Source organism: Mesocricetus auratus, unplaced genomic scaffold, assembly GCF_017639785.1.
Source record: "Mesocricetus auratus isolate SY011 unplaced genomic scaffold, BCM_Maur_2.0 Super-Scaffold_100676, whole genome shotgun sequence".
Taxonomy (NCBI): domain Eukaryota; kingdom Metazoa; phylum Chordata; class Mammalia; order Rodentia; family Cricetidae; genus Mesocricetus; species Mesocricetus auratus.
The window spans coordinates 127603558-127631543 of NW_024429266.1; the positions used below are offsets into that span (position 1 = coordinate 127603558).

The 27986-nt window shown below is 40.0% G+C and overlaps 2 protein-coding genes across 2 annotated transcripts in view; one reads left to right on the forward strand and one right to left on the reverse strand.

Moving 5' to 3' along the window:
* Positions 1 to 27986, forward strand: part of LOC101827852 (pyroglutamylated RF-amide peptide receptor) — a 59451-nt gene that overhangs the window by 21825 nt on the left and 9640 nt on the right. The window lies entirely within an intron of this gene.
* On the reverse strand, positions 20653 to 21126 carry LOC106021605 (60S ribosomal protein L23a-like). The gene is given in 1 exon segment (XM_040739127.1): positions 20653 to 21126. A coding segment is annotated over 1 exon segment (474 nt).

Here is a 27986-nt window from a genome sequence, read left to right on the forward strand (position 1 = left end):
TAGGATCAACTCTCCCCTCACTCTCCCTTCCTAGTTCTTGATTGGGCAACAATCTCTGCTGAAACATCTGATTAGTAACAACTGCATTGGGGTTATACAAATAAACTCCCATTCGGGCCATAACATCTCCACCCCTCCTCATCTCTCCAAGAGAGTTCATTGCTACTCTGCTTAGGATTCTCAGTCTGACCAATTAATTACTTGTAGCTGAGTAATAGTCACCGTTTTTTGGCCATGTCAAAGGCTACTGACTGGCTGTAATAACTCACCTGTCATGCCAGTGTCTAAAAGGCCGGAGAAGGTCCTGCCATTTATATATAAAGTAATTTCTGGGTGCTGCGGACCAGTAGCTTGCAACCAATAGGCTTCAGATGAGCCAAACCCTTTCTTATGTCTCTTAGTCTGGTTATTTGTCTTTTCCTGGGGGAGTAAAATCAATTGAGCAAGTCTCTAACCTGACTTTATCACTGAAATTCCATCTGGAGAATGAATCATAACCTTTATTTCCCCCTCAAAGTCAGCATTAATCACTCCTGGAGCAACAGAAATTCCCTGCATTGTTGTGCTACTCCTTCCTAGTAACAATCTGACTTTTCCACTCAGCAAAGGGCCATAAACACCAATGGGCAGCATTAATATCACCATCTCTGGAGTTAAAACCATGTCAGAGGTTGAACAGAGGTCCAGTCTGGCACTTCCTGCCATGGCTCTGTAGAGGTTCTGAATGGACTTCCTTGTGGGGGAAACTGTTGCGAGTTGCCCCATAGATTTGTCTCAGGGACTGAGGTGGGGGAGCGCTTAGGTAGTTTCCCTGCAGGGGCCTCCCCTGGGCATCTCTCTTAGATTTACATTCGTTTGCCCAGTGCTTTCCCCTCCTGCATCTTGGGCACAAACCCAGTTCTCTATTCTCACCTTTGTTATTCCACTCTCTGTTCTGACCACATCCAAGGCAACCTCCAGAAGGATTCATGCCTTTCTTATTCTCTATGACTTTCTATCTCTATAGAAATAACATATCCCTAACTGAAGTCCCTTGCAAAGCAGTCGCCATTGCCAGTCCTTGAGTGTAAACTGGTCCGATATCTGAACAAATCTTAATAAATTCATCTATGTCAACTTTCTTTCTGTAAGGTCTTAGTGCTGCCTGGCATGTTGCATTAGCATTCTCTTAAGCTAGCAGCTTTATTATCAAAAGTCCAGCCTCTGTATCTGCCATTTTTCTGGATGATGCCTGCATTAGCCTAGAGACAAAATTCTGAAACAACTCATCGGGCCCTTGTCTAATCTTAGTTAAGTCTTCTTCAGCCTGTGCCCCCACAGCTGGAAATCTGTTCCAAGCTCTCTTGGCAGCTGCCCCAATCTGCGAATACACTGCTATCTTGAAATTTAACTGCTGATCTATAGGTTTGTATTGCCCTTCATCAGCGAGCATCTCCTAACAAACGGGAAGGTTTTGGGCTCTATTCTTCTCAGCTGTGATCTCACTGCTCTGCAAACTCTGTCTTCCACAACAGATAATCTCCCCCTGACAGGCAGGCTTTGGCTATCTGTTTCCAATCTCCTGGGGGTTGAGTCTCTATGGCAATATTCTCTATCAAGCTCTAGATAAAAACCGCTGTTGGTCCATATTGGATGCAAGCCAATCTTCAGTTCCTTGAGTTACTTAAAGGGCATCAGCACATGCACTCTGCCTATGTTCCCCTGAGCATCCCTATTCTCCAATATAGGAAATGTCTGAAACCCCTGTATATCTTCTCCTTTGGCCGCTGCTTCTCTAACACTGGCCTACACTGGAGACATCCGACCTGCTGTGGTTGCCCGCCTTGACTTGAGGGGTGCTTGCACCTTAGGCTGATTTATGCTTGCTGCTGTCATAGACAAAGGAATATTTCTCTGATCTGAGGAAATCTGCAAGGTCTCACCTCCTGTGAGAGTGATTCCACTAAATTTTTCAAGTCTCTTAGCTCCTGCTGAATTTTACCATTATGTTTTTGTCTATTTGCATTACTAGTCAAAAATGGGGGGGGGGGGGGGTGACAGACAAACACTGAACTGAACTCCTGGAATCCAGTGTCAGAGAGAGAACTTATGGGCAAAGGAGTTAAGACTGGGCTGGTTTAACCCACAGAAACAGTTGACCTGAACAAGGGGGGAGCTCTTGGACTCCAGATTGATGGCTCTGTGGAAAGCATGGGACTGACCCAGACCCCCTGAATGTGGGTGTCAGTGAGGAGGCTTAGGTAATATATGGGGCCTTGGGTAGTATTTATTCCTGGCGTACAAATAGACTTTGAGTGCCCATGCCACAATATGGAAGGCTCTCTCAGCCGGGACTCTTGGGGGAGGGCCTATGCCCTGCCCTGAATGAAATGACAGATACTGGAGATCCACCATGGAGGGCTTTACCCTCCTTGGGGATCAGAGTGGAGATTGGGTGGGAGACTGGGGGACCTGGTGGGGAGGGCGGGGGAGGAGGGGAGGGAGAGAGAACTGGAATTGACACGTGAAACAAGATCGTTTCTAACATAACTCTCTCCTCATGCTCATCCCAATCACACTTTCCTGAGTATGCTTCTTTTTCTGGTCTCTCCTCTGTAGGGATGGAGGGCCCTATCACATTGATAACCGGATGAGGGGCAGATACTCCCTGCTGCCCAGCATCTGATTCTAAACTCTTCTGTATAAGTGTCCATAACCAGAGAGTATCTGTAGATACGCTTTCAGGTCCATGTTCATAATAGTGCTGTTAGATCTTTAATCCAACCTCATTCTCCGTACAATTACCTAGTGCCAGATTTCTCTTTAAATCTATAATGGCTCCTTCTATTATGGTATCTCTTTTCTTGCTCTCCTCTCTTCTTCCCCTGACTCAATCTTCCTGCTCACTCATGTCCTCTTCTCCCCTCCTTTTCTGCCCTTCTCTTTCTCCTAACTCCCTCTCCTCTCCCCAACACTCTCAATTAGCTCAGGAGATCTTTCCCTTTCCTCTTCTCCAGGAGACCATTTATGTCTCACTTAGGGTCCTCCTTGTTTCCTAGCTTCTCTGGCAGTATGGATTGTAGGCTGGTAATCCTTTGCTCTATGTCTAATATTCATGTATGAGTGAGTACATATCATGCTTTTCTTTTTGTGACTGGGTTACCTTACTCAGGGTAGTTTCTTCTAGTTCCATCCATTTGCTTGTGATTTTCAAGATTCCATTGTTTTTTTCTAATGAGTAGTACTCCAATTTCTAAATGTACCACATTCTCTCCATCCACTCTTCAGTTGAGTGGCATCTAGGTTGCTTCCACATTCTGGCAATTACAAATAATGTTACTATGAACATGGTTGAAAAGATGTCCTTGCTGTATGAACATGCATCTTTGGGTATATGCCTAAGAGTGGAATTGCTGGGTCTTGCCATTTTCCTGAGGAAATGCCATATTGATTTCCAAAGTGGGTGTATGAGTTGGCATTCCCACCAGCAGTGGACCCTTTCTCCACATCTTCTCCATCATAAACTATCATTGGAATTTTTGATTTTAGCCATTCTGACAGGAGTAAGATAGTATCTCAGAGTTGTTTCGATTTGCATTTCCCTGATGGCTATGGATGTTGAGCACTTTCTTATGTGTCTTTCAGCCATTTTAGATTCTTCTATTGAGAATTCTTTATTTAGTTCTTTACCCCACTTTTTAATTGGATTATTTGGTGTTTTGGTGATATTTTTGAAATCAGTCCTCTGCCAGATGTGGGGTTAGTGAATATCTTTTCCCATTCGGTAGGCTGTCGTTTTGTCTTGTTGACTATGTTCTTTGCCTTACAGAAGCTTCTCAGTTTCAGGAGGTTTCATTTATTAATTGTTGATCTCAGTGTCTATGCTACTTGTGATGTGTTCAAGAAGCAGTTTCCTGTGCCAATTTGCACCAAATTAAGGGTACCTTCTACTGTCTCTTCTAAGAGTTTCAGTGTAGCTGGATTTATGTTGAGGTCTTTGATCCATTTGGACTTAAGTTATGTGCATGGCAATACATACGGATCTATCTGCAGTCTTCTACATGTCAGCATCTAGTTATGCCAGCACCATTTGTTGAAGATGCTTTCTTTTTTCCACTGTATAATTTTAGCTTCTTTGTCAAAAATCAGGTGTTTGGGTTAAGATCAGGGTGTTTAATTCAATTCCATTGGTCTACCTGTCTATTTTTGTGCCAATACCAAGCTGTTTTCAGGGACTATAGCTCTATAATAGAGCTTGAATTCAGGCATGGTGATGCCTCCTGAAGTTGTTTATTGTACAGGATTGTTGTGGCAAACCTGGGTCTTTTGTTTTTCCACATAACTTTGAGAATTGTGTTTCAAGGTCTGTGAGGAATTGTGCTGGTATTTTAATGGGATTGCACTGAATCTGTAGATTGCTTTTAATCCTACCTATGCAAGAGCATGGGAGATCTTTCTATTTTCTGGTATCTTCTTTAATTTCTTTCTTTAAAGACTCAAAGCTCTTGCTACACAGGTCTTTCACTTGTTTGGTTAGCATTACCCCAAGGTATTTTATGTTGTTTGTAAAGGGTCATGTTTCTCTGATTTCTTTTTCAGCCCATTATTGTCTGCATATAGTAAGGCTACTGAGTTTTATTTTAGTTAATCTTGTGTCCTGTCACTATTTTGAAGGTGTTTACCAGCTAAAGGAGTTCCCTGGTAGTTTTTCGGGTCAGTTATGTAAACTGTCATATCATCTGCAAATAGTGTAAGTTTAATCTCTTCCTTTCCGATTTGTATCCCCTTGATCTCCTTTTGTTGTCTTATTGCTCTGGCTAGAACTTCAAGTACAATATAGAAGAGTTATGGAGAGAGTGGGCAGCCTTGTCTTGTTCCTGATTTTAGAGGAATTGCCTTGAGTTTCTCTTCATTCACTTTGATGTTGATTGTTGGTTTGGTGCATATTGCTTTTATTATGTTTAGGTAAGTTCCTGTTATCCTTGATCTCTCCAGGACCTTTATCTTGAAGTGGTTTTGGATTTTGTAAAAGGCTTTTTCAGCACCTCATGAGATGATCATGTGGTGTTTCTGTTGAAGTTTGTTTATATGATGGATTACAGTGATACATATTCATATGTTAAGCCATCCCTGAATCCCTAGGATGAAGCCTACTTGATCATGGTGAATGATTTTTCTGTTGTGTTCTTGGATTTAATTTGCCAATATTTTATTGAGTATTTTTGCATTAATGTTCACGAGGGATATTGGTCTGTAGTTCTCTTTCTTAGTTGTGTCTTTGTGTAGCTTGGGTACCAAGGTTATTGAAGCCTCATAAAAAGAGTTTGACAATGGCCCTTCTGCTTCTATTGTGTGAAATACTTTGAGGAGTATTGGTATAAGCTGTTCTTTGAATTTCTGATAAAATTCTTCACTGAAACCATCTTTCCTTGGGCTTTATTTTTTTTGGTTGGGAGACTTTTGATGACTGATTTTATTTTGTTAGGGTTTATAAGTCTATTTAAATTGCTTATCTGTTCTTGATTTAAATTTGGTAAGTGATATCGATCCAAAAAATTGTCCATTTTCTTTAGATTTTTTATTTTTGTGGAGTACAGGTTTTCAAAGTATGACCTGAAGGTTCTCTGGATTTCCTCAGTTCTGTTGTTATGTCCCCCTTTTAATTGCTGATTTTGTTAATTTGCATGTTCACTCTCTGCCTTTTGGTAAGTTTGGGTAAAGGTTTGTCTATCTTGTTGATTTTCTCAAAGAACCAACACTTCATTACTTTGATTCTTTGTATCGCTTTCTTTGTTTCTTTTTTGTTGTTTTCAGCCTTCAATTTGATTATTACCTGGCATCTGCTACTCCTGGGTGAGTTTGCTTCTTTTTTCTAGAGCTTTCAGTTAGACTGTTAATTCTCTAGTATAACTATTCTCAAGTTTCTTCATGTGGGCACTTAGTGCTATGAACTTTCCTCTTAGCACTGCTTTTAAAATGTCCCATAAGTTTGGGCGTGTTGTGTCTTCATTCTCATTAAATTCTAGGTAGTCTTTAATTTGTTTTTTTTGTTTCTTCCTTGACCCAGGAATGGTGCAATTGCACATTGTTCAATTTCAATGAGTTTGTAGGGTTTCTGCAGTTTGTGTTGTTGTTGAATTCTAACTTTAAAGCATGGTGGTCTGATAAGATACAGGTGGTTTTTCCAATTTTTTTGTACCTGTTGAGGTTTGCTATGTTGCCAAGTATGTGGTGAAGTTTAGAAAAGGTTTCATGTGGCACTGAGAAGATTATATATTCTTTTGTGTTTGGATGGAATGTTTTATAGATGTCTGTTAAACCCAATTTGGTCATAACTCCTATTAGTTACTTTGTTTGTTAAATTTCTGTCTGGTCACCCTGTCCAGTAGTAATAGTGGGGTGTTGAAGTCTCCCACTATAAGTGTATGAGGTTTTGTGTGTGATGTGAATTTTAGTAATGTGTCTTTTACAAATATGGGTTTCTTTGCATTTGGGGCATACATGTTCAGAATTAAGACTTCAAGTTGATGGATTTCTCCTCTCATGAATATGAAATGACCTCCTCATCTCTTTTGATTGTTTTTTGTTTAAAGTCTATTTTGTTAGATATTAGGATTGCTATACCCACCTGTTTCTTGGGTCCATTGGATTGGAAAATCTTTTCCCAACCCTTAACTTTGAGGTACCATCTTTCTTTGTAGTTGATCTGTGTTTCTTGTATACAGCAGATGTATGGATTCTGTCTTCATGTCCATTCTGTTAGCCTGTGTCTTTTTACAGGCAAGAGAAAAACATTAATATTGAGGAATATTAATGAGCATTAAGATTATCTATTGCCTATGTTTTTGTGGGTGTAGTTAACTTCCTTGGGTTGGAGTTTTCCTTCCAGAACTTCCTGTAGGGCTGGATTAGTATATATGTATTGTTTGTATCTGGTTTTGTCATGGACTATCTTGTTTCCTCCATCTGTAGTAATTGAAAGTTTATAGTAGTCTCTGCTGGCATCTGTGGTCTCTTTGTGTTAGTAGAATATCTATCTAGGACCTTCTGGCTTTCCAAGTTTCCAAGGAGAAGTCAGGTGTAATTCTGATAGGTATGCCTTTATATCTTACTTGGCCTTTTTCCTTTGCTTCTCTGAATACTCTTACTTTTTTCTGTATGTTTTGTGTTTGGGTTATTACACGGCAATGGGCCTTTTTAATGGTCCTTTCCATTTGGTGTTCTGTAAGCTTCTTTTAATTTCATTGGCATGTCTTTCTTTAGGCTTGGAAAGTTTTCTTCTATGACTTTGTTGAATATATTTTCTGCACCTTTGAGGTGGGTTTCTTTACCTTCTTCTATACCTATTATTCTATGTTTGGTCTTTGCACAGTGTGCCATATTTACTGGATATTTTGTGTTAGGGACTTGTTGGACTAAAGATTTTCTTTGGTTGATGGGTCTATTTCTCCTAGTGTATGTTCAATGCCTGAGATCCTCTCTCCCATCTCTTGTGTTCTGTTGGTTATGCTTGCATTTGTAGTTCCTGGTCATTTTCCTAGCTTTTATATTTCCAGCATTCCCTCAGTTTGAGTTTTCTTTATTGTCTCTATTTCAGTTTTCAGGTTTGGAGCTGTTTCCTTCATCTGTGTGATTGTTTTTTCTTGGCTTTCTTTAAGAGATTTGTTGATTTCTTATATTTTTTTGGTTTGTTGTTTCTTCCATTTCTTTAAGGGATTTTCTCATATCCTCTTTGAGGGCCTCTATCATTTTCATGAAGTTGTTTTTAAGGTCATTCTCTTCTGCTTCATCTGCATTGGGATATTCAGGTCTTGCTGATGTAGAGTCCCTAGACTCCAGTGGTGTCATATTGGTTTTTCTGTTGTTGAATGTGTTTTTATATTGTCTCTTTCCCATCCCTTCCTCATCCCCTGATGGAATCTCTTCCTCTCCTGGTGGGTATGCATCCAAAGTTTCCTTCTGGTGGGTGCAAGCAGGTCCAATACTCCAATGGTTCTCTTCTTCCCGTGGGTGGAGGTGGAACTAATACCAGGGCCTTGGCAGCCTCAGGGTGGGCTGAACTGCCAGGATGGGTTCCCCAGTGCTCAGTCTCCAGGCCTCAGGAGGCTCCACCAGGACACCATCAGTGTAGTGAAGAATTATGGATAGAGTGGTTAATAGAAAGAGAGGCTCTTGGAAAGAACAGGACACTCTCAAGAACGTGGTTGTGGGTTCTCAAAGGGCAGTTATACTTGACTGATTTAAAAGTGTTTATTAGTTGGCTTTGGGAATTACATTGTTCAAAGAGTCTCTAAAGGACTCTACCCCACATCTCTCCCCCTTTTCAATAAGCAAAGCTATAGGGTGGCTCTAGTGCTGCCTTAGGAAGGACCGTAATCTTATGACAAAACCATGGATCATAAAGGTTGAGCAGGAGGATTAAGACTTGAATTTTACTACAAATTAATTATTTATGAAATAACAAGAAAATCGGTGGTTCTCAGGTGAAAAATGAGGAAGAGAAAGCCATACAAATTTAATATGCAAGCATAACTTGTTGCTACTTTCAGTCTTATTTTAAATATCTCCTGTCTTTAGACAGCCAAATTTTACAGCAAATGATGTTAATCGTGTTGGAATTCATGACTCTCAGCTGGTTCAGCAGACTCCAGGATAAGGGACTCATTTTCTTGCCATGTCCCTATACCTTTTTCTTTGTAGCATGCCTTGGTTCCTCTTCTGAGATCCTTATCTCTTAATCCTAAAGGTGAATGATTGCTGACAACCATTTTCTATAACTTCTCCATGCTGCTGAGGATTGACCCTGCCTATGCAGGGATTGAAAGTATCAACCTGCTTGGTCTAAGTGGGTACAAGAATGTCTGAGGATCTGGAAATCAGTGGATCATCATTCAACCAAATCTGGAAGACACAATATCATTACTGAAGACATCAAACCACATAAACCATCCATTGTGTAGCAAATTTTTATACCCAATGTTAAGATTACTGTTCAAAATACCAAGATATATTCTACCATGAGATCACTGAAAACTGGAGTGCTAGTAAAAGTCACCGTATCATAATGCAGATGCTGATAAAGTTTTTGAGTTTACAGATCTTGGAGAACTGAGGACATGGTTCTGGAGATGTCAGTTATCTGCACCCAGGTCTTAATAATGTCACAGGTTCCCTCTTATGCTGCTGTCAGTATATCTAGGCATTTTGATCTTGTAGTACAACTGTCTTTGACATTTGTATGTAGGTATAGGATCCCTTGGGCTATAAATAAATGCATTGATGGTTTTGTATTGTGTATTGGGAATGTGCCAATCATAAAAGAATAATTCCAAAAAAAAGCCGACTTAAGGGTGGAATGGACAAAAAGAAATACAGTATGAGGTTATAATTACTGGGCAAATATTATGCCAGTAGTGCTTAAAAGGAAAATAATGAATTAAACAAAAACAAAAATCAAGAATGCTACTGATAAATGTATTAAATGAGGCTTCTGGGATACTACAAATGTTATAGGCAATTGAGCCTGCTGTTGGTTGCCTACCAGAACTAGGTAGTAAGACTCCATTGCTAGAGATACGACATACCCAGGTTGCAGGACATGGAGAGATCAAACTGAAACTGAGCTGGAATTTTTATTCTTTCTTACTAGCCCCCATATTGCCAGAGAGTGCCAAATAGGATAACTGTCATCAGAAGTCTTATTCAGCTGTGGTCTCTGCACACTACACTGGTAACCAGTCAGGCATGATGTGCCCACAGGACAATAGTGACAAACCTTATACAGTAATAAACCACTTTCTAATTGGAAGCAAGACTAATCCAAGGGAGATATTTCATGTCTGGCACTAAAAAGCTAATAAAAAATCCCATAGCTAAGAGATCACAGGCCCTACTGTGGGAGCCATTAGTGCTGATTTGTGAAATTGGCACAATATTTCTGTCAGGTTGCCTTCTAAATTATTAGCTTTATACTCATATACTTTGGTCAGAGAAGCTTAAAGCCTCATGTGTGTTTGGTTTGCTCTGTTTAAAGAAGTGGCTATTCTCTCTGTATAGATCCAAAGCAGTCATTTGTATGGTGTGGATTTTGCATGTTTTGATCAATAAGGACCTTCCTTACTGTAAGTGAAACCACAGAAATGGATCACTCTGTGCACACATATAAAAAAAAGGTCTATTGTAAATACGGAACTGCAGCATGACTATCTGTTAGCTTGTGGAGAGAGAACAGCCAGAGGTGTTTGGGGCATCAAGAGCTGTCTTGGTTACCTCTTGGGGAAAAATTTTGCCTGTTTAAAAGAGAACAGGTAGCGGGAGGAAACTATAATCTGAAACAGCCTGGAGCTAGCATAGTGGGGGAGAGGAGAAGAGCTTGGAAGTGTAGGGGCTTTAATATGTGTGTGGGTACTAATTAATAGGATCCTGGAGGTTAGTGTGGGGCTTTATATGTAACTAGATACCTCATTCCCATGAGGTAGGAAGGTATAAGGGAAGTAGTCCTTCTTGGCAGAGAGAATCTCATTTCACAGGTGCCCGAGGAATGTCGAAGGCAGGCTTTTATTTCTCTACCAACAATCCTGTGTCAGCCTGAGCTGAGCGCAGACTGTCATCTTGAGACCTAGTCAGTGGTACTGACTTTTGGAGTTTGGGATATAACACTTGCTATTTCTGTCATAGAGAAGTTTCTGTTGGTTGTAGTAAATTCTCAGTTTACTCAAAGTTGTATCTCCCAAGGAAAATCCCATTGTTTTTAGACTGATGAAAATAAACAGTTTGTGTTCAGGAACAAATTTGACTCATTAACATTTTAATTTACTTAGCCGTTCTACTTTTGACATGAATTCTGTCAGCACAAAAACCACAGCTTCCTTCTTAAAGAGAATATGAAGTATTTTATTCTGGAGCCATTCTGAGTGACCATGGCCCTAGGTTACCCCAAGTTTATGTTCCAGTGTGGAAGCAGTTTCATGGCGTTTTACAGAATCGAGAAAGTCATGAATAAAGGCAAGTTTAAAATACACTGGTGTACACAGCTGAGTTGTAGACACAGCAAAATGGGGATTTTTTCTAGCTTTCGGGTCAGTGGAAACTAGTAGTCTGCTAAGTTAGTAGATTCTAATTTATTTTTTCGTTTTATTTTGTTTTGTTTCTATTAGTCATAAGATATTAGTTCTGACACAGAAGTGGCAGGGAAAGGATGTTCTGGAGGGCTAAGACTAGCCCAAGATATGGAAATTTGTCTCTGGATCTGCAACTATGATACAGCAGTTCCAATCAGTCTCTGCAAGATAGAGAGTTGTATATTTGGTAAATGTAAATAATGAGTTACATAATATCCCTATGCATTCCTATATTTTAAGGCATTACTGACAGTCACAATACAATACATTTTGTTGACTCAACAAATTCTTTCTAATGCTTACTCTGAGTATTTCTGTTCATTTCCTAGTATACAAAAAGCTAGTTCCCTCCCCATTACTTTGCAATGGGTTACTTTAACATTCCTAACATAATGAAATCATTATGCCTGATTTTTTTTATTGTTGTCCTAATGTTTAACCTGAGCTCATTTTAGTCTGTTATTTTAATGGTCTAATTTTTGGTCATCAGTGGGAAATGGAAAGGCAATTCAGTTATTTTTAATAGCATTTTTAGCTATCGGAATAACAAAATTAGAGGCTACTATTATAGTTTTATTCTGGTGAATTAGTCTTTTGGTACAGATCCATCAGAGACCTTTATTTGTAATCGAAGGAGCACCCTGAGGAGAAATACAGAATTCTTGTGAGCTGCAGGCTCACAAGCTGAAAACCTCCTGGTTTGGAATCCCTGAGGCTCTCAGTGTGTGTCCATCTGCCTAACCTGGCTTCTCAAGCTAGTTCCCACAGGGAAACACTTCTGTGTCCTGCTATTGGACACATGAGTGTTGTAGGTGTGTCAGGATCCAAAGGGGTGAAGTGGGGGTCCTGGAGTGGTGAGTCAAGATCTGTAGTGATCTTTTATGGGTAATCAATGTAGGAAATGCATCTCCTAAGTTCATGTAGCATGAGTTTTTCTGAGCATGTTCCTTTGGTTGAACGAAGCCTAGGTAAGGAAGTGCTTGCAGTCTTTTCCCTGGTGCAACCCTTCACATTTCCTGTTCTGCTGGACATAGAGAGAAACATCATTTCAGAGTAAAAGAGAACAAGACAGACAAATCAAGCCTGGAAAGAAGAGGTGTTGTTTGTTTAGTTTTTACAGAAGGAAATTTAGAGCAAAAATTAATTCATAATTTTAATTTAGTGAGGCTTTTATAGAAGGAAATTTTGAATCAAACATTAATTTGCAATTTTACTTCAGTGAGAAATTTTAATAGATCTTTCCTTAGTTGATATTTTCCCAATGGGATAGTGGAATTATTTTTTTCTGAGATGAATGTGTCATCCAATGTTGATGAGTACATAAGAAAAATATGGGGCCAGCAAGATGACTCAGCAGATAGAGGTTCTCGCTGCCGTGCTTGATGGCACACTAGACAACCACATAGTGAGAGAATGGACTCCCTCCACACACCCACACACACATTTAAAATATTATAATAATAAAGAAAAAGTGCCCTCCAATTTAATAAAACATTCTCTCCAAATTACATATAAGGACATTCTCAAGCTATCTTCCAAATGAAGTTGGAATGGCATTAAGATCATATGTAATTGCTTTGGAAAAGAAGCCTGATGTTCTCAAAGGGAGGTCTGTGCTCAGGGTTAATGATACAAGAGGAGGATGTGCTACTTCACTTGACTCAGTGTGAGACGTTCTTTGCAATTGTTATTTAGTAAAAAAAAAATAGACTGGCTTTAAAGGAGTCAGAAAAAAATTCTAAAGAATGGTTCAGTGTCATGCTGGGAAACGAGATATTCAACTTCCTTTAGAACATCCAGTCTGCAAAAGTTAGGCACAGTAATAACCTGGGATGTATCAAACCAATGGACCTCACCTGTGGGCTACACAGTTAGAGTGACAAATTTGTCCCTGAACTTAGTGGCCTATAATTACTTGATTTTCCTTGTACCAATATGCAGTGAATTCTATAAGCATGAGTTTGAGGCTAAATTAAGAGTAGCTTTTTAGTTTTTCAACCTTAGATGACAATGACTTCTGAAAATTCACCTAGAGGTCTCAGTTATGATGTAAAGCAGGTAAGGGATGCGTGCTTGAGGTTTATTGGTTGAATTTGCTCCATTCTATCCAGTCGCTCATTGCCAGCCTTCACACTTACTACAAAGAGGATGTCTTAGCTTGTCCCTGCTTCCCCTTTCTTTGGCCTTTCAGTTTGCTCTCCTTTACATGAATTATAGATCACCTGCTGCACTGTTTCTACTGAAGATTCACCTGGATCTCATTACATGTTTATTAATTGTTGTGTGCTCACTGCTCTGCCTTGTTGGGAATATGTTACTAATATAGAACTGCTAAGCACAAACTATTTTACATTAAAAAAGAACTTGTAATAATTTTGTAATCAGACAGAACGTTAGGTCCAAAGGAAACTCTAATTCCCCAAACTACAAACGGTTGTCCAAATAGCCAGAAGTGAGCTCAGCCTGGACTGTAGAAGGATTTCTGGCAGTTAGACAAGCCTTGTGAAACTGCGATCTTGTGAAACTGGTTCTCACCTACTGAAAGGAGACATTTCTCTTATCTCTGGCAGAAGAACCATATGGCTACCTGTGGGTCCTCCAGGTACATGCTGGCCTCCAGGCTCCTTCAGTATGACAAGAACTTGCTACACATCTCAAAGTTCATGCTAGCATCCTAGCCCTTCTCACCTCCTTCCCTACCCTAAACTCTCTCCAGCTCTCAAGCTTCATTCTCCCAGTTACTCATTCCCCTTTAGACCTGCTATTCTCACTATGGTCTCATTCTCTCCCTCTTCCTTCCTCCCTTTCCTCTGCTCTGCTCCTGCTTCTCTCACCGCTTCCTCTAGTCTCTATCCTCTGCTATTCTCCCCTATTCCACAGATAACCCTGGCCAGGTCCAGTCTGCTGCACATGTTCATTCTGCTTTCTTTCTCTCTCTTTTCTGGACTTCTGCAGATGCTTCGGGCTGTTCATTCTCTTATTCACACTAAAAACCTTCCTGTAGCCACACCATGTAATCCGCTTATACAGGGAACAATTTTAAGAATCTCACAAATTGAATGTTAGTCTTCCTGTGTTTTGGTTATACTCAATGGAATCTGTAGGGAGTGTGACATTTTTAAGGGATCAGAGCAGATTCTCACATAGACGATGACACTTTCAGAGATGGGTTGCTAAGATGGCATGCTGTTACCTGCCTTAAGAAGATAGTGACTTTGCAAATCAGGAGCAATTTCCTCCAGAAGGATTTTGAAGGGCAAGAGAAGCTGCTTAACAGGGAAAGTGTGGGTGCTGAAAGTGCACACAGAGTGGAAGAATTGTAAGACAAAGGCAGAGCTTTGCCACAAAGGAAGGGATTCATTGAACACAGAAGGATCTGATCAATAGGAATGCCACAAAAAATGTACAGAAAAAAGCCTCCAGATTTAAAAAGAGCACCAGAGCCAAGATGAATGAGGAAACAAACAACAATCCAAAAAGCAAACCAAATTAAAGAGGAATACATGCTTCAACATGCCCTTCTTTCAGAATTCTAATAATAAAAAAATCGATATAGGCCTCCTTGTAATAAACCAGGATATTTATAAAGAAGCGAAAAGCAGAGTGACAGTGCTTACCATTAGCACTGGAAAGAACTCCAGATCCTCTATGTTCTCATCTAAACAGAGGCAATACTGAGTATGCCATTACAGTAGCTATTTTCAAATAGCTTATTTTGCTCAATTTTCAAAAAGTTACTTGGTAAAAGACTTCTTAAAAACAAGAATAAAATACAAGAAATACATCTGCTGATAGGGTTGAAAAGTGGTACAGCCACTCTTGAAATCAATGTAGAGTGTTCTCAAAAAGCTGGAAATGAATCTATCATAAGACAGAAGCATATATGCAGCCAGCAGGTTGCTAAGGGCAATGATACAAAGTTTCAGCTACTCCTCCAGGCCACCCTGTTTCAGGTAGCAAGCAAAATCATGATTGACAAATAGATAGCCCCAGCAGTCAATCACAGAATCAACCAGTCAATCAGTATCTAATAACTGGTCTTTTCTACCTTAGTTTACGTGACCAGCTATACCACTCCTGGGCATATGTCCAAAGGACTTGACATCCTACTCCAGATAAGTGCTCAGCCATGTTCATTGCTGCTCTATTCACAGTAGCCAGGATATCAGGACAACCTGACAATACCTGATACTGCTCATGTAGCTCTGACTTGATGTAAGGCCATGGACCCAGGGAAGAACCAAACCCTACTGTTCTATTGAAGGAACCTAGAAAAAATGACTCCTAACAACATTCTGCTATACCTATAGATTAGTGCTGTGCTCAGGCATCATCACAGAAGTTTTTTCCTGCAGGATATGGGAGCTAATACAGGCACCCACAATGGGACAATGTGCCAAAAGTGGGAGATGTTGAAACATTCAGTCCTAAGTGGGATGTCTTTCTTATCAACTCCCTCCTCTCAGGACTCAGGGAACTCTGTCAAAGAGGACGCACAGAGACTGAAGGAACTAGTAGAGATGGAAGACAACAAGGAAACAGTGCCTTTCAGACACAACAGGGTTGACACACACATGAATTCACAGAGACTGCGGAAATATGCATGGGGTCTGCACATGTCTGAGCCAGTAGGGGTCTGTCTTAATTATTGTTGCAATGAAACATCACGACCAAAAATATCTTGGGATTAAAGGGTTTATTTGCCTTACACTTCCACAGCTCTGTTAATTATCAAAGGAAGTCAGGACAGAAACTCAAACAGGCCAGAAATCCAGAGGCAGGAACTTTTGCAGAGACAATGGAGGGTTGCTGCAGTGCTCCTCATGGCTTGCTTCTCACGGCTTGCCCAGGCTGCATTCCTATACAACTGAGGATTATCAGCCTAGGGACAGCACCCCCGACAATAGGTTGAGCCCTCCCCTATCAATCACTAAGAAAATGCCTTACAGGTTTGCCTACAATCAGATCTTATGGAGACATTTTCTTAATTGAGGTTCCTGAAAGGTTTCTGTATCCAGATATTAAGTCTCTCTGCTTATGCAATAGATCAGATCAGGCCAAATTAGTAAATCCAGGTTTAATCTGGGTAAAGCATTCCTGGGTGGTTCCAGGGAAAGAAGAGAAACCACAAGGGGAAACCATGAGGAGGGAGCTTTAGTTGCCTCCTGTGAGTAGAGCAGCCCATGGTGGGCATTCTCAGGGGAGGGGTCTGGAATGGGAAGAGCAAGACTGGGTGGAGCTTCCCAAGAGTACCCTCCTCTCAGATGACTTTTGCCTGTGTCAAGTTGATATAAAACTATCCAACATAGGGCCCCAGTGCTGAGAGGGGAAGTAGACATATGTCCCAGAAGCTATCTCCAGTTGATAACCACTCACAAAGAAAAACTAGTTTTCTTCAATGAAGACTCACTGGGAATAAAAACCATGCTTAACAGTATGCATCATGACCAGCAATAGCTGATAGACACAAAACAAACTCAGTGGCATGTTTTGAAATGTTTTATCTCATAATGCTTTGTTTGAGTTTATTTTCTTTAACCTTGTCTTTTGCTTATCTATTACGGTTTCCAATTTTCTGTTTTTTTATGGTGTGTGTGTGTGTGTGTGTGTGTTTGTCTACATTTCTTATGACTTTTTGTTTGTTTCTGTTTGCTTTGTTTATTATGATTTGTCTGTTTTTTATTTGCCTGTTTGTTTTTTAAAGGGAGAGATAAAGAAGACATGGGATTTGACGGGTGTGGAGGTGAGGAGGTTCTGGGAGGAGATGAGGAAAGGGAAATCAAGATCACAATATATATTATATTAAAATTATTTTGAATAAAAATATGGTACATATACACAATGGAATACTATTCAGCTATAAAGAGAAATTAAATAACAAAATCTGTATATAATGGACGGAACTAGAAATGAGTGAGGTAACTTAGACCGAGAAGGACAAATGTCTCATGTTCTCTTCAGTCTAAAGTTCCTAGCTACAAATCTTCAGATGTGAGTATATAACTGGAGTAATGGCAGAAACCAGGGAAGTTAAAAGGACCATTGGGTAGTTTGGAGGTGGGGACCAAAAGAGAGGGAAATAGCACAGTGAAAGTGATCAGATTTGGGGAAAAAGGAGGAGACTTTTTAACTACAGAGGTGGGGGAGAGATAAGTACAGAAAAAGGATGAAGGAGGGTAAGATATCAGTGAGGTCATTTAAAAAACTCACAGAGAACCATACTATTAATTATCTATATAAAATATCTACAATACATACAAATTGGTATATATTTATTTTGAATGAAAAGTTCCCATTTGGACTCACAGTGCTACTTCTAATAGCTAAAGGCCATCTAACAAAAGGCTCAAAACAGGCATGAGAAGCCCACTGTTGAGTTGATAGTCAGAGATGTCTAAGAGAATCCCAGTACATCACAAGGTATTGCTATAATCCTTGGTTGCTCCCCAGAGGTAGAAGGTATGTACCTATTGGTAAGGACTTCCTGTACTTCAGAAACAGGGCCCAGAGGCCCCTTTGCTGAAACTGAGCTCAAACCTTCCTCCTTGAGGACTATCTTCAATGGTACTAGAAGGTACCATGCAAAGTTCCAAAGGAGAAAATCAGTCAATAGGTCTTATACAGCTGTAACACCTATGAACCACATCAATAACCAATAACCACCATGGTACAGTAAATCTACAGGTACAAAAGTGGCATACATACCTTGGCAGTAGCCAGCAGCTCTATAATTGCACTTAAGATAAGCTCAGCAAGAGGGATACCATTCATGGTACTGAAAACCTAACAAATCAGTGCTAGTGAGGATAATCTACAACCACTAATTTATTAAATCAGCATAATCCATAACAACAATCTATAAGCATTTGTCCTTATATCCACTGGTAAATGAAGTCTTCACTTTTCATCAAGGAAATTTCTCTTGGCAACACAGGGGAATGACTATAGAAAACCACAACACACACACATATATATATGTATGTATGTGTGTGTGTGTGTAACACACGTATGCATGCAATAATAATTGATGAAAAGAGCAGTCATTAATTTGGAGGAGAGCAGGGAGGAGTGTATGGGAGGGTTTGGAGAGAGAAAAGAGAAGGGAGAAATATTGTAATTAAAATACAGTCTCAAAAATAAACCAAGAAATAAACAAAAGAATGTACAGTGATGTATTTACTGTGAAAAAGATGCAGCAGCTTTTCTTAAAAACCAAATGAACAGTCACTAACAAGGTTATAAATAGATTTGGGATATTGATCTTAAACAAGTTAAAAACTTTTTTCAGGTATACATTTAATACTTTTAATTTTGTGACATTTATGAACCTCTGACATTCAGTACTTAGGGGTTAAACAGTCAGATAAAACCAAAAAAAATGAATGGATTCTTTTTGTAGTTTTCTATTTTTTTCAATTTTTAAATTTACTAACACTTAGTCTGTACCAAAAAGATAGCAATGATAGTAATAATAGTAAAAAATTAATTAAATGACTATTTCAGTCACTAATTCTTTTTTTAGGCATTATGACCTAAAAGAATGCAGATTGAGCACTTTGTAACTGACAGAAGGGGGAGGACTTAGGCCCTGCTCCAAATGATACAACAGACTTTGAAGATCCCTCATGGAAGGCCTCACCCTCCCTGGGAAGCAGAAAGGGGAATGGGATAGGTGGTCAGTGGGGGACAGGGGAGGAGGGGAGGGAGAGGGAATGGGGATTGACCTGTAAAATAAGTTTGTTTCTAATTTAAACAAAAAAAGAAAAAAGAAAAAAAAAAGGTTCAAAGAGTTCAGGAATCGATAAGTATATTTTCAAATGGCAATAAATTAGCTACATTTAAATTTTTTATACATCAACTGTTTTGCCACAGTCAAATGTTGATTCAGTTGAGACAAGAAACAAATAATTTTATCCATCCCTAATGTCATGATGTCCTTGTTCTTAATGAAAGTTGCTGTCAGCAATTACGGCCATGCAAAGAACACACATGTTATTTTATTTTAACTGTGTGGATAGTTTATAGAATGATTATGTAATCGATGTCAATTAGCAGCACTGGCGCTTACACATCATTACCGTCACACCCTTTTCTTTGTCATTGCCTTTAACTATAACACTGTGAGATGAGCGCCCTTCTTCACAAGTGAAAATTTGTATCACTCCCAAAATCTGTGCGAGTTTCAAAAGTGATGTATTTGTAATAAAAGCTGGAGTATTTCCTGATCTCCTTCAGTGACTAGTGTTTCCTAAACTGTGACACTTCATAAACAGATGCACTGTGGAATACTACTCATTAAGGTAAAGGAATGATTTGTTAAAAATTGCAATGACTTCTGTGAGTCTGGGGGACTTTCTGACTGTCATCATTATTAATGACTCTCCACTTATGTGATATATTTATAAGAGCTTTCCATATATATTTTTTACACCTGCATATGAATACTTGTCTCATTTCAAGTAATAAAGAGAAAATAAAAAATAACCCCCAAAACATCTGTCACAGTAATGGTCACATAGCAAACAACTATTTTACTATGCATCATGATACAAATGCAGCCATCTGTGTCTTCTCAATGCCGGCAGAACAGCTTTTGTTTCCTTCCATGAATTCAGGAAACATCACTACTTCTGCAGCTCATTTCCACCTGCAAGTTTTCTGTGGCAGCCTACTATTTCTATTTGTGGTTCTGGGAAACCAGAGGATTTTCTTCGCAGAAGTCCAGGCCCTCTGGCCTCCTCTCATGCCTTCTGCTTTGTCTTTCAGAAAAGTTTTCCTTCCTGTGACAAAGCCCTTCTCCATCTCCTCCTACATCAACAGAACATTAGCAAAAGTTCACAAGTCATGAGACAATTGTATCAAGAAGGTTGAGGCCAAGAAGAGGCAGGCAGTCCATGTTTTTAAATACATTTAATAGTATGCTTGACTTTGCTGTGAATAATCCACAACCTGTGGATTGTGACCCTCTTGGGGTTTGCATATCTGACATTTGCATTATGACTCATAACAGTAGCAAAATTATAGTTACAAAGTAGCAATTAAATAATTTTATGGTATTGGTTGCCACAACATGGTAAACTGTATTAAATGGTAACAGAATTAGGAAGAGATCCATGGGTTAAAACTGTCATGATCTCCCAATGTCTATTGTACAAGTTCACTTTAGGGTTCTATAAAACTCTCTTTCAACTTGCAGCTCACTCACATAATAAAGCCAGCTCAATCAGAATTGTCCCAGTTGAGGCGCTAGAGCTTGGGGCTCCTCTCCCTGTCTGCCTTGGGCTTCACCCCTCTTCCTTCTGGACTGCAGCAACAACCCCCTTGCAGAACACCACACACCTTGGGAAATTAATTAAAAACCACCAGAAGGAATGGTTTCAATGGGGCTTTCCAGTTGAGGAATGTACAGTTAGGTCTCCTTGGCTTTCTGCTACTACAGTTTGCTTTGATAGCAATGCTGATTTTGACTGTATTTTATTTGTTCCCTACTTTCCTTCTTTTTTTTATTTATGGTGACAAAGTGTATATTTGGAATTAGCCAGCTGGACTCAGTTTAGATGATCTCAATTTTGTTGGCAACATCCAGAGCATCATAATCAGAGCCAAGAGAACATATGCCTTCTTCTCTCCCTCCGTCAGGCCTTATGAAGGTGTTGACTTTGGCCACATCAACGTCATAGAGCTTCTTCACAGCCTGTTTGATCTGGTGCTTGTTGGCCTTGACATCCACAGTGAACACAAGCGTGTTGTTGTCTTCTATCTTCTTCATGGCTGACTCAGTGGTCAGGAGGAATTTGATCATGGCATAGTGGTCCAGCTTGTTTCTCCTGGGCATGCTCTTTTGAGGGTATTTGGGCTGTCTCCGGAGCCGCAGGATCTTGGGCCATCAGAAGGTGGGTCACGTGTGGATCTTCTTCTTTTCGTGGCTGTGGACGCCTTTCAGCACTGCCTTCTTGGCTTTCAAGGCCTTTGCTTTGGCTTCGGCTTTGGGAGGGCCAGGAGCTTCCTTCTTCGCTTTTGGCGCCATCTTGGTGAAAAGGCCATGCTTTCCTTCTATAGGACACAATGAGCAGAATGAATAAGCGCAGAATTTGGTAAATTTGAACAAAACTAGGAACTTAAGGGTATAGTTAGACAAAGGTGTGTGGCTTGTGAATATGTTTGCTCATTTGGAATAAGAAAGTAAAGTACCCACCTGCTGGACTATACTATATTCTTCTGAGATGTTAATGTGTACAGAACTGATATAGAGTGGTCTTTGCTTGTTCAAACTGCAAATGTGGGGACTGGAGGCATGGCTCAGCAATTAAATGTACTTGCTACTCCTTCAGAAAGTATAAGTTCAACTCCCAGTCCCCACATCTGGCAGTTCATAACTGCCAGTAACTCCACAACTCCAACTCCAAAGGAACTATCACCTTCTCTGTCTCTGTCTCTGTCTCTCTGTCGCTCTGTCTCTCTCTCTGTCTCTGTCTCTCTGTCTCTCTGTCTCTCTCTCTTTCTCGTCTCTCTGTGTGTGTGTGTGTGATTACCTGTGGATGTTCATGAGTTCATATCTCTATAGCGAAGACTTAACAATACACACACACACACACACACACACACACACAAACATAAAAATTTAAAAGTCCTCAAATGCCTAGTTGAGTGTTTTTCCCCTACATCACAGAAAGGCACAGTGCAATTATGGAGCATTATACCACCTTCTCAATGGTTTGACTCTTGTCTATAGATGGTTACTCTAATTACATCCCTAGTTATCTACATTTAAGAAAATCTGATTGCAGACCAAAAGGTAACACAGATAGCATATCAAGAGGGTTTACTTTATTTAAAACAACATTTGATAACAAAAAAGCTTAAGGGGATATACTAGAAGGTATTTTGGATCAGCATAAAGATAGAGCAGTGAACTTTAAACAGGCAAGGCCCAAGAGTGAGTGGTAACACAAAGTAGAGATCTGCTAGTATGCATGCAACCACACCACTTCAAATCCCCTTCTATCTCTATTACATTCTTTCAAAACACAGCTGAATCTCACTGAGCTTGCCCAGTCTTCCCTGTTAAGGCTTAAAACCCCGTGTGTCCATGGTGCAGAGCTGTAATTCACAAAAGAACACATCCTATACTGGGTGTTCATAGCATTTTATGAAATATATGGTTCAATGGCAGATGAATATTACTAATGCCATTCTATAAAGGATGAAATTTCAAGGTGGCTATTCATTTAAGTTAGGGTCAAAGCTGGGCAGTGGTAGCGCACACCTTTAGTACCAGCCCTTGGTAGGCAGAGGCAGGCAGATCTCTGTGAGTTTGAAACCAGCCTGGTTTACAAGAGATAGTTCCAGGACAGCCTCCAAAGCCACCCCCCCAAAAAAAGTTAGGGTCAGAATACAGAATTAATTGTCAGTTACCCCATCTTAGTGGGATGTATAAAATGAATGTATTTATAATGAGATACACTGCAACTAAGATTCTGCCTTATTTGGGTAGTTACTCCTAAAACATACTGATAATGTGTTTATAAGAAATTTCATCTGGTTGTTCTTCTATCCATGAACTATCTCAACATTTTATTTTCTTTTTTTTGTTTTTCCAGATAGGATTTCTCTGTGCAATAGCTCTAGCTGTCCTGGAACTAGCTCTGTAGACCAGGCTGGCCTTGAACTCAAAGAGATTCACCTGTGTCTACCTCCAAAGTGTTGGGTTTAAAGGCATGCACTACCACCACCATGCATCTCAACATTTTAAATAAACAATTTGATCAAAAGAGTAGAAAAAATTCTAATCACATTATCCTTACAAAGTGGGTTTATAACTGGGCAGTGGTGGCAGTGGTGCATGCCAGGCCAGAGACACAAGAAAGTCTCCCAGTGTCTGTGTTGGTTGTCTCTAACTTGGGTTTACTGGTTTAGGACTTGAAAGGTCTGAAAAGTATATCAAATGAGGAACAATTGAGCCAATTAGAAAAGACAGGAATGACAGAAATATGTGAGGAGCCACATACATGATTTAAGAAGAGGTTCTTGGCTTTTTTGAGACTCTGAAAGCAAACTTTGAAGTGATTAGAACTAAAAAATACATTCTTCAAGCAGAACTTCCCACATTGAATGGGATGTCCTTATGCATTGAGAGCTCCTTGTAAGTCATTGTCTGCAGCTGGAATGCTTATTGAACTGTTCTAAATATTAGAGTACATCAGTGGATAAAAATCAGCAAATATTCTTCTATTAGGAGTAGAGATTTATCAGTAGTTAATGAAACAAACAAATAAATTATACTTGTAACATCCATCTATTCATATACATCTACATAGCATTAAAAGATGAGTGACAAAATATTTTCCTTTTTTAATTTAAATTAGTAACAAGCTTCTTTTACACATCAATCTCCCTCTCTCTCTCCTCCTCCCCTGCCAGCCATCAACCCCCTAACCCATCCCCTTTCTGCTCCCCAGGGAGGGTGAGGCCTTCCATGGGGAATCATCAAAGTCTATTATATCATTTGGAGCAGGGCCTAGATCCTCCCACATGTGTCTAGACTGAGAGAGTATCCCTCTATGTGGACTGGGATCCCAAAGTTGACTCATGTACTAGGGATAAATACTGATCCACTAGCAGAGGCCCCATAGACTAACCAGACCTCCAAACTGACAACCTCTTTCAGGGGGTCTGGAACAGTCCTATGCTGGTTTCCAAGCTATCAGACTAGGGTCCATGAGTAATCCCTTGTTCAGGTCAACTGTTTCTGTGGGTATCTCCAGTCAGGTCTTGACCACTTTGCTCATCACTACTCCCTCTCTATAACTTGATTCCAGAGTTCAGTTCAGTGTTTAGCTGTGGGTGTCTGCTAGGGCTTCCATCATCTACTGGATGAAGGCTCTAGGATGACACACCAGGAACTCATCAATCTCATTATCAGAGAAGGGCTTTTAAGGTAGCCTCTCAGACTATTGCTTAGATTGCTAGTTGGCATCAACCATGTAGATCTCTGGGTGAGTTAAGACCATTAATATTGAGTGATTGCTTATTTTTGTTTGTTTTGGAGTTGTTGTTGTAATTGTGTGTGGATTTTCACTCCTTTTTCCTTTTGGCTGTTGGTAAAGTGGGATTATCTATTGCCTATGCTTTTTTTTTTTTTGGTTGTAGTTAATGTCCTTGGGTTGGAGTTTTCCTTCCAGAACTTTCTGTAGGGCTGGATTAGTGGATATGTATTGTTTGAATTCGGTTTTGTCATGGAATATCTTGTTTGTTCCATCTATAGTGGTTGAAAGCTTTGCTGGGTATAGTAGTCTGGGCTGGCATCCATGGTCTCTTAGTGTTGGTAGAACATCCCTCTAGGACCTTCTGGCTTTCATAGTTTCCATGGAGAAGTCAGGGGTAATTCTGATAGGTTTGCTTTTATATCTTACTTGACCTTTTTCCCTAGCTGCTCCTAATATTCTTTCTTTATTCTGTATGTTTGGGGTTTTGATTATTATGTGGCAACCACTTTATTTGGTGTTCTGTAAGCTTCTTGTAATTTCATTGGCATGTCTTTTTTTTAGGTTAGGAAAGTTTTCTTTTATGATTTTGTCAAATATGTTTTCTGCCCCTTTGAGTTAGGTTTCTTCGCCTTCTTCTATACCTATTATTCTTAGGTTTGGTCTTTTCACAGTGTCCCATATTTCATGGATAGTTTGTGTTAGGGATTTGTTGGACTTAATAATTTCTTTGGTTGATGAATCTATTTCTCCTAGTGTTTGTTTAACACCTGAGATTCTCTCTTTCATCTCTTGTATTCTGTTGGTTATGCTTGCATCTGTAGTTTCTGATCGTTTACCCAGCTTTCCTATTTCCAGCATTCCCTCCGTTTGTGTTTTCTTTATTGTCTCTATTTCAGTTTTCAGGTCTTGAAACCTGAAGGAAAGATGTTTCCTTCATCTGTTTGATTGCTTTTTGTTTTTTTTTTTTTTTTTGGCTTTCTTTAAGAGATTTGTTGATTTCTTGTATTTTTTTTTGGGTTTGTTGTTTCTTCTATTTCTTTAAGGGATTTTCTTATATCCTCTTTGAGGGCCTCTATCATTTTCATGAAGTTGTTTTTAAGGTCATTCTCTTCTGCTTTTTCTGTGTTGGGATATTCAGGTCTTGCTGGTATAGAGTCCCTGGACTCTTGAGGTGTCATATTGGTTTTTCTGTTGTTGAAGGTGCTTTATATTGTCTTGTTCCCATGTCTTCTTCCAGTGGGTGCAGGAGGAGTCTCTTCCTCTCCTGGTGGGTATGGGACCAAGGTTCCCTTCTGGTGGGTACAAGCAGGTCCAGTACTCTTGATGGCTCTCCTCTTCCCGTGGATGGAAGCAGGACTAGTTCTGGGGCCTTGGCAGTCTCTGGGTGGGCTGGGCAGCCAGATAATTTCCCCAGTGCACAGTCCCCAGACCTCAGATGGCTCCCAGCAGGGCACTGGAAGGCAGGCTGGAAACAGGTCCACACTTATCTCACCCCATGGGTGGAGAAAGGTACTAGGAGGCTGGCTGTCTCTGGGTGGACTGGATCCTGCTGGGATTGGATCCACAGTGCGCAGTCCCCAGGCCTCAGGTGTTTCAGAGCAGGGCACCTGAACATGACAAAATATGTTTTAAAGAATGAGAAGAGATGTCACTGGAATGGGACACAGTTTTATTAAAAATTCCTTTGTTAATTATCAGCAGGACAACACATGTCCATGTCCTCAGTAGTAGCACAATTATTATGGAAATAACCCATTGCTTTGTGAAACCTACTGATTTTATTTCTGGTACTATAAATCTGACTAAGAACCCATGGTTGAGGAACTCACAGGGGCCATCCTACCATGTTATTCTGCTAAATGGGTAAAGTATCAAGCTGCCCTCTGAATTCACTTGACCCATATCTTAGTCCAGTTCTGAGATTTCATCAGAGCATTTTCCCTGTACATTGAATGGTGTTTAATTCAGAAACCAGTTAATACAACTGGTCAAAGAATAAAGAAGTGTCAGAGGAGTGGTCCTCACCCTGGAGGCTTTAAAAAGTAGGGGGGAAGAAATGCAGTAAAGAGATCAGGGAGGACTGGGCAGACTCCGTGAGTTTTGGACACAGCAGAACCTCTTCATTCTTGAATTCACAGCCATTGTGTTTATCTTCACAAGATCAATACAATATCAAGCCAATCAACATTCCAGCATGGAGGGAGGAGTTACTGACCTCCACCCCCTTAACTGGGGATTTGTGGACCAGTGTTGGCTTCTGAGGAAAAGAGAGCCAGGTTTCTTTAGAGGTGTAGCCCTGGGTAGGTCAACCATACTCCAGCTGAAGACCACGTACCCAGGAGTGTATGGAAGCACAGATGGTCCCAGTGGGTTCTTTTGAAAAGAGAACATGGAATTTGGGGATGTAGGAAAATGTAGTGGACCCGAAGGAGGAGTAGGGTGGCTATGATTAAAGTAGAGTCTAAGACATTCTCAACAAGTTATGAAATTAAAAGAAAAATATAGTTGTCAAGATGGGTTGGCCTCATTGTGAAGATGAGATACATGAATTCAACGTTATCCAGAGAAACAGAATTAACAGTGAATACAGAGAAACACACAGGGAGTTTTATTTTTGATACTCTTATTTAGGCTAGCGTGTTTCATTATCTGATTTCTTTAAGCTGGGGGGCTCAAGAAACTTGGTGGTGTAGTTACAGTGCAAACCCAAGGACCTTGGATCCTGATGTCCAAGGTCGGGGGATATATATCTCAGGGAGCAGGTTTGCCTTCCTCTAGCTTACTTCTCATTTGAGCACTCACCACATTACATGGCTATCCACACTGGAGAGAGGAGATCTTTATTGGGTTCGTTTATCAGAAGGTTAATTTCTTTCAGAAACACATCCACGGATGCAGTCAGAAATATTGCTGTGCCAGCTATTTAAGACATCCATTATCCCAGTCAACTTGACATACAGAATTAATCATCATAATGACACTTGAACAGAAATTTCTGTGAACTATGTGTGGAAGTTATTTTAGAAGGAACACTTCAAGGAGAAAGACATGCCATGCAAAGGCCTCAGATGGGTGTATACAAGGAAGCTACCACAGAGGTGTTTTGCACAGCTTGGCAAAGTGTGAAAGGTTATGAGAAGAATTTGTAAGAAATTTTCAAAGGACTATGAAAATGTTTTTAAAATACTGTTGTTAAAGTGAGTTGGGCTCATTGTGAAGGTAACTACAGGAATCTAATGTTATCCAGAGAAGCAGAATTACTATGATATGAATTTGGATTACAGAACCTCTCAGGTTCTTATAATTCTCTGATAGCAATGAATAATTAAAAGGAAAGGGCGGGAAGGCCAGATGCTTTATTACTCAAGGTTCTCTAGAGCAACAGAACTTATAGAATGAATTTCTCTATATGTAGGAAGAGGATTTATTAGAAGTGTTTACTGGCTTTGGGACAGCTAATCCAACAATGGCTGGCTGTGAACAAAAAGTTCAAGAAACTAATAATTGCTCAGTGCAGAAGGCTACGGTGTCTCAGCTGGTCTTCAGTATGTGCTGGAAGAATTAGACTAATGCCACTGAAGAAATGGACTCACTAGTGAGGTGAGAGCAGGCAGGCAAAGAGCAAAAGCTTCCCTCTTCTGTGTCCTTATATAGACTTCCAGCAGCAGGTGTGGTCCAAATCGGATCTGGTTTAAAATGTGTCTTTTCCCAGCTCAAAAGCTCTGGATTAGAAGTGGATCTTCCTACTTCAAATTAAGCAAAGGCCTCTTGTTCCTTGATTCCATATAGAGTTAAGCTGCCAAGCAAACATAGCCATCACAGATGTGAAGAGCAACAGACATGGCAGAACAGGGCTTACGATTCAATTGGTAGAGGGCCAGAAAGAGCAGATTAACATCTA